Genomic DNA, 7478 nt, shown 5'->3' on the forward strand with positions numbered 1-7478 from the left:
CGTCATTACAATTTATTTCTCCGATACATACTTGAAATTAAAGTTACGTTTAATTATAATTTTTTTTATCTCTTTAGTTTAGACTATATATGATTTTGACATTTCAATTTTTTTAAAGCTAATTAAATTCTTCTATTTTTAAAATTATACAATTTCAATCTCTCTTTTGAACTTCAATTCAATACATATCCAAAAAGATTTTTACTAGAGAATCGAAGAAGTTGGACAACATATTTCTTTGATGAAGGGATTCCCTTGTAAAAGGTCAATCATCACATATGGGTGCGACCAAATTACAGTTAAGATTCTCATAAAAATATTTGGACAAAAATGAGGTAATGGACTTTGTGGGTGGGTTGATGAGAAAACGATCATTACAGTTATTGGGTTCCAATTTCCGACCCAAAATGCATTCCCTTGTGAGTGTCAATTTTGTAAGTCTTCTGATCAGGGTGGAATGGGCGTATAAATGCTGAATTCATCTGCCAAACTTTGAGTGAGGCTGTCACAGTGGCCTCAGTAGCATTGTTGAACAAGAACAATCTAGCAGCTCCATAGATTGCCTTTGTTGGATAAACCCGGGATGTCACACACGTTCTTCCACCTTGAGCAAAGCTTTCAACTATAGAATGGTCCACCTAAATCATAACCAGACAACATTGATTTGTATATGGCATGTAATCCTTTGAACTAGAAAACTATATATAACTGAAAGGCTCAACTTAAGTACCAGGATCCTTAAGGACAACTTTTCTCCTTTAAGTACTGGGACAAAGCTTCCAAAGGTTTGCTTATGAACATCATTTGCCACAGATGACCTATGAAAACAATATTGATTTCATCACAATCAATTCCATTACTTGAACCAATTGAAACCACATATAATTATTTTTATCTTTCATTTATTTTTATTTATTTATTTTATACACCTATCTGAAAAAATATTTCTTAAAATGAAAAAAGACATCAAAAGATGTCCCATTTTCGTTACAACAAAATATTTCCCCTCTCATTTTAGATGTGACTTAGTATTAATACGCATATCTTTAAAAAAAAAATTAATTTTACTACTTATTATAATAAAATAATTGATTACAATAAAATATCCTTACTAAAAGTGTTGAAATCAATGCAGTAGTAGTTTATAAAATTAATCTTAAAGTTATTATAATAGTTAATTGACAAAAACTATTCATAATAAATAAGGGTATTATTAGAAAATAGTAACTAATACTTTTTTGACATTTTTGAGACAACTAAAAAAAAAATACTTAACTAGCATCTAATAAGAGACCAAATTTATTTTCGTACGACAACCTAGTAGAAAAATGTTTTCGTTATCCAACGAAGTTAATGGGTATTGTATTTAATATTTATTGTGTGTTTTAGAACAAAACAAAAAGAACAACTACAAGTTCACAAACAGATAGTCCAATACCTTGATTGGTCAGAGCAAAAGGAAGTCGTAAGATCTCCATTGCTTCCTCTGATGACATAAAAGTACACAGGAGTATATTCAGAAAGTCCTTCATCAGCCAGAACCAGAAGACCAAAAGGTCCTAAGGCACCACGTTTTGCAGCTCCCCCACTGCTGCTGCACGTGTACTCCTCATTGGATTGATCTGTTTTCTCCAGGGCCTCCTTATCTATTTCAAACTCAGCAACAATGTCCAACTGTTGCATTGGCAAATACAACAATGTCATGTAATTCAAATTTGTACTTATTCATGTCTATAAATCTCTCTGAATTAATATCTCAGAAATTTGATATTATCATCACAAAGTCACAAACCTGCGTGGCTGTTTCTATATTTAGTGATACCACTGAACCTGGCTTAGCCTTCAAATTGTTAAATTCATCACTTCTCAATCTCAAACTCTCCACCTCAGCAACAGGCCATTGAAGCAAGTTGCTGCCTGTCTTCTTATCAAACTTCACCGTTCTTGGAATACTCTATACAATCAAAATTTAACCATTTTATACGTTACAAAGTAGTAGAGTTAAAAAAAATATGCAAACTTCGAAAATTAATATACAAAGGGTTTTATACTGTATCATATACCTGAACTGAAGCCCAACCTTTGGCCACATCAGCATATTCACTGTCAGACTCTCCAATCCAACCCCACAACAATCTCCTTTGCTTACTCTGATCATAAAATGTCTTGGAAGCATAGAATATACCATAGTCATATCTAAGTCCAATACCAACATCATTCTTAGCGTCATCCGGTATGAACGAAGCCTTCTTTTCATCGTAACTCCCAATTGAATAGTAATCATGTCTATCATCATCGAGGCTAACTTTCATAACATGCTTCACCTGAGCACCATTAACAGAAGTATCCAAGCCATTTTCAGCCTTCTTTGACACAGGGAAGAAGTCCACACACTCCCACATGCCAGTGCCTGGGACAGCACGAAGCAACCCTTTCTTAAGCTGGTAGGTCTTGAAGTCCTCAGTGTCATAAACCAAGGCAATGCCAGTTTTGTTAAGCTTAGACCCTATGGTGATGCGCCACTTCCCTTCAGAGGTTAACCAAGCGGTTGTTGGGTCACGAAAGTCCTTGGCACCGATGCCAGGTGGTGGGAAGAGAACCGGGTTTCCGGGGTGTTTGATCCAATCCACAAGAAGCGGGTCAGAAGGGTCTGCTGGATATGCAAGGTTCTGAACTTGCACCGACTCGTTGGTGGAACCAGTGTATAACATGATGATTTGACCATCGGGTAAGATGGTGGCAGAACCTGTCCACACACCTTGCACATCATACCATTGATCTGCTACCATTGCCAGTGGAAGGTGAAGCCAATGGATCATGTCCCTTGACACCGCGTGTCCCCAAACTATGTCACCCCAAACTGCACCGTTTGGATTGTACTGGTAGAAAAAGTGATACCATCCCTTGTAGTACATAGGACCTGAAAAATATCATAAAAAATTATACATAATTACCTGATTTCATTCCACTAAGTATCATTTTATCTTGCTGCAACCGTAAATACCTCTAGTGCTGTCAGATTGGAGTTTTACCTCAGTATATTCTATTCACATCTAAACATAGCTAAGGGCTCCTTTTTAAACTTTGGTAATTCCAATATCGCTGGAAAAGCGAATGCTTTAGCTCAATAATTTTGTGAGGCTGGCTTAATTTATGGTATTTTTTATTGCTAAATCAAAATTCACGGTGTCAAAATCAAATTGAACTCTGATGCAGACCCAAAGTTAATCTTTAACTGGGACCCAGTATTTTAATTATGTTGAAAAGAGACAACTCAACCCGAAAATGAGCAAAATAGAAGAAAATTAGCAGCGAATTAAACCAAGTTATGCAAACCTTAAACAGGGTAGAAGGGTAGAAGTGTCCTTACCATTGGGATCTGAAGCAGCGCAAACCAGGTTCCCCCATGAGTCCAAGGCACAGTAACCCAACATAAAATAAGGCAAAAAATTAGGTGAGATAAACAGAAATTCGTCACAAACATTCAGATGCAACCCAATTTTTAATTTCGATTAAATTAAAACAAATCATTCAGACAAGACAGTTTTGTACCATATTTAAAAAAGCGAACTTTTTAGTGGCTAAACTTGTATAATTTTCTTAATCACTTTTCATTATATCCCCATTTGTTCATTATAAGATCCTTTTTCAAAATAGAGACCTACGAAATCCCAATCCATAATTCTTGTAAACGCACAAATATTAACTGTACAAGGAGAAAAACATTTCATCTAAGTGAAACCTCGTATATATCAATAAAAAACATGGAGGTTTTTATTTGCAGTTAATTTCAACTGTATGAGGGAACAGATTAAACACAAAAACGCATACCGTTCATCCAGTTCTTCTCTGGCTGAAAATGAAAAGCAGTTCTCTGCCACGACAACATGCTATTGTCCCAAGGAAAAGCTTCAGAGGGTCCATCTTCAACGCCGAATAACATACTGGACGACTTCTCCGACACCCCAGAAGAAACCCCACGCGAAACCGGGTACCATTTCGAGGAAGGCACCGCTGTGGGGTCATTAGTTGTCGTCGACGATGCCACGTCAGCATGAGGAGGCACGTTGGAGGCCCTGTAGCCACAGAAGGCGACGATGGACAAAAGCAAAATGAAGGCGCAAACGATGAAAAGCAGATCCTTGCGGTGTTTGCGACGGTGAGAAGAGTCATCAGAAGAAGTGGGTAAGGGTAACAATGGCATGTGGCTTGCCATGATGAAAAACGAAACGATGTGTGACTTGGCAGAACAGAGGTAGAGCTGTGAAGTGAGAAAACAGTGTGGGGTAAAAGCTGTGAAGTGAATGGGACAATGTGACATGTGTTTGGGCACACATTGGTACATTTATAACAGAGGATAGCAGTGTCTGGAGAAGGAGTTAGGGACGTCCTCACATGAAACATGAATGGTTTGGATGAGGTGGATGAGTTGGGACCCCTTTGGAGTGAGGCCTCACATGAATAATTGGGGTTACTGTCCCCTACAATTTTCTAATGCAATCATTCCTCACTCTTGTTTGTTTTGTATAGTATGGTAATGGCTTAATTTTGGAAAGGGTTCAATCATATTCCTATTTTAATAAAATATTTGTATTTGGATTCGTATTTATATAAATAGCAATTTTAATATTCAGATATTTATGAAATCAAATTCAAAATTAACCAATATAATTGTTGGATTTTAAGTTGTTATTAAGTAAATTAATTTTATAAAAAACTATAAAAATAAAATTAATAGATATTTTATTGTAATGTTTTATTTTAAATAATATATTCTTAAAATATAAATAATATTAAATTTTAAATAGCATATTCAAATTATTTAAAATTTAATATAAATTATAAAAAATATATAAAATGGTTAAACAATTAAATTAATCTTATATTTTATAAAAAATTATTAATTAGTGTCAATGAATCTTGACTGATATTTATATGTAAATTTGTTATTTAATATTCACAACGTTTAAAAAATTAGGGAGCAAAAAATCAGGTAAACTTATTAAGAACAAACTAAAATTGGCTATAAAAAATTGATTTTAAAAACTATTTTTAAAATAAATAAAGGCTATGTATGAGATGTATATATAAATTAATATTTTCTAGCTATTTATTGTAAATTTTTATCTAATAAAAATAGTCAAAATAATTATTATATATTAACTTTGCTTAACTTAATTTTTTAATAATTGCACACCAATTCATTATATAACATTAAAAATTTATTTAATTATCATTGATATGACTTCGATTCAACAATGAAGTAAAACTATTGAACTTTGAATAAGTGTTTTTACAAATTTAATCATTGATCTAATTTTAAAAGTATTAGTGCTTGAAAAGATATTTCAGCTAATTTATAACTTATTTTACTATATATTTATTTGATCCAAATCGAAGATTTCAACAAATAAGTCTATTTCATTAATTTATGATGTTTTATCAAATGTTACTTGAAGTAATATTTGAGTTTACATATTATATGGATACTTCTATAGAATAAACTATTGTTTTTTAAGTACACTCTTTTTGTTTGTCAAATAAAATTAAAGTCAATTTTAGCTTTCTTTTAAGAAGTTTAAGGGTATGTTTGTTTCTCATTTTTAAAAGAATTTTTAATTTTTTTTAAATATAATATAAATTTATAAGTTTCTATTTGATGGCCTTCAAAATAATTAAAAATTATTATTTAATTATTATCTTATAATTAGTTCGTCAATTCACATAATCAGACCAAGATGCTTCCCTCTCAGGTAATTTCAATTTCTTCTTCCAAGTATTTTTACTTTTAGATCATTCAATATATACATTTAATTATTTTAGTGTATCGAATAAGAATATTACTTAGTTATTATCAAAGATAAAGAAAATTGAATATCTCCTCAATCATACTTCAAGACAAAGGGTACTCACACTCCTTTTGCCATACTTCTGGACAAAGGATACTTACACTCCTTTGATCAATAAACTAATTAAAGATTAATAATTGATAATTAATAAAGAAATAACTAATTATTTAAGTAATTAAGAGGGATAAGATATGACTGAACAATGAAGCCCAGTAACCTAATATTATATCTATAAAAAGAAAGTAAAAAGTATAGATAAAATAGTTGACTTCAGAATATAAAATAACATTTACTGTTTTATCTCGAATACTGATTTCACTATCATAATACCTTTGTAGGTACTCTTCTTACGTCATAGCAGAAGAAAATCTAAAATATTTTATAAAAATATTACATCAGAAAATAGAGAGAGACTACAAAAGACAAGTGTATTCTTAACAAAAACATTTATTATATTAAGTTCAAACTGATTAAAGACAAAGTTTAAAAGGTCTAGTCTAACTAAAATCTATTGGAACATTGTCAACATGTTTTTTTTTCACTAAAAACCAATAATTAAATGAAATATTATTAGTTAAATAATTCTAAATTACGATATAATTCTAAAAGTAAATAAAATAATTTTAATATTACTTGAAAATACGTTAAAATAATTATGATTATCCTTCAAAGGTATGATTTAGTTTTTTATATAAAAATTATAAATTTCATTTACAAGTTTAATTTTAATGAAATCATTTTTATTTAACATTTATAAAATATTATAGTACACTAATTTTCAATATTATTCGAAGCAGAATTTCATAAAATTAGGTAAACTGTTACGGCATGGCACCGGTAGGCCTGAAAAGTATAATAATATATACGAGCCCTATAAATCGTTATCGTGGCCCATAAAACCCAAATTTTCTCAACCATTAAAATAAGTATAAGAGTCTAATGAAGTTACGGGTAATAAAAGTGATGATAATGAAATCAAGCCAAGGAAATTAAAACGAATTAGAAAGCTTTTATTCAGCTTTCTCTAGTTTGAATTTTTTTAGAATCATATTTACTGAAGCTATACGCAACTTTTTTATATTTTGTTTTATTCATTTTAAATTAAATAAAAATAAAATAAAATCTCGTACGCAATCCTTTGCAACACGAAAATGAAATTACATAAGGAAACATTTGAAATCATGCGCCCCAAGTCATGTATTTTTAGTTTACGATACTAATTAAAATTTTTAAAATTTTCATTTCTTGGACGAGCAATTCAAAGTTAACAATTTTCTTTGCGTATTGCAATCGACCCGTGTAGGTGAGGTTAGGTTTATACGTGGTTGATAGTGATAATTTGCATTAATTTCATTAAAACAATTTATAACAATGATTATACATTAACTCCCATATAGTGATCATACTTATACACGAGGGTTCAATTCAAACATCCATCTCTTTTCAACAACTTTTCCTATGATTCTAATTAATGAATGGATGACAAGTGTCACTCATTGCTGAGTCAGATGATCCTTGCATTTTGGCACTTGTCACATTTCATTGCATGCAATAATGCAATTGCCATTTGCCAAATGCCAACACACATTGCCGTGGCTTTTCTATTTACCAAATTTTTGTGTGTGTCGG

At 31.5% G+C, this 7478-nt stretch overlaps 1 protein-coding gene across 2 annotated transcripts; it reads right to left on the bottom strand.

The window, feature by feature from the left end:
• Positions 1-209: 209 nt before the first annotated feature.
• Positions 210-4486, bottom strand: LOC113849833 (acid beta-fructofuranosidase-like). Of its 2 annotated transcripts, XM_027480029.1 has the most exons (8): positions 3832-4455; positions 3371-3379; positions 2064-2920; positions 1793-1954; positions 1439-1674; positions 731-818; positions 432-638; positions 210-395 (listed from the first exon to the last, which is right to left on the bottom strand). In XM_027480029.1, the coding sequence occupies exons 1-8, from the start codon at positions 4343-4345 to the stop codon at positions 381-383; spliced, it is 2088 nt and encodes a 695-aa protein (XP_027335830.1). In that variant the 5' UTR covers positions 4346-4455; the 3' UTR covers positions 210-380. The 2 variants fall into 2 exon arrangements, with proteins under 2 accessions (XP_027335830.1, XP_027335831.1); XM_027480030.1 differs by having other exon boundaries at positions 210-638; positions 3832-4486.
• Between the last annotated feature and the right edge of the window lie 2992 nt (positions 4487-7478).

Source organism: Abrus precatorius, unplaced genomic scaffold (assembly GCF_003935025.1).
Source record: "Abrus precatorius isolate BTA unplaced genomic scaffold, Abrus_2018 Scaffold9, whole genome shotgun sequence".
NCBI lineage: Eukaryota > Viridiplantae > Streptophyta > Magnoliopsida > Fabales > Fabaceae > Abrus > Abrus precatorius.

Excerpts from the sequence above, each read along its gene's own strand:
- LOC113849833 (XM_027480030.1), bottom strand. The coding sequence starts at position 4,345 with ATGTACCAATGTGTGCCCAAACACATGTCACATTGTCCCATTCACTTC. Across the intron at positions 1,675-1,792 it reads ATATAGAAACAGCCACGCAG|TTGGACATTGTTGCTGAGTT; the intron begins GTTTGTGACTTT and ends CCAATGCAACAG. Across the intron at positions 639-730 it reads AGTTGTCCTTAAGGATCCTG|GTGGACCATTCTATAGTTGA; the intron begins GTACTTAAGTTG and ends GTTATGATTTAG.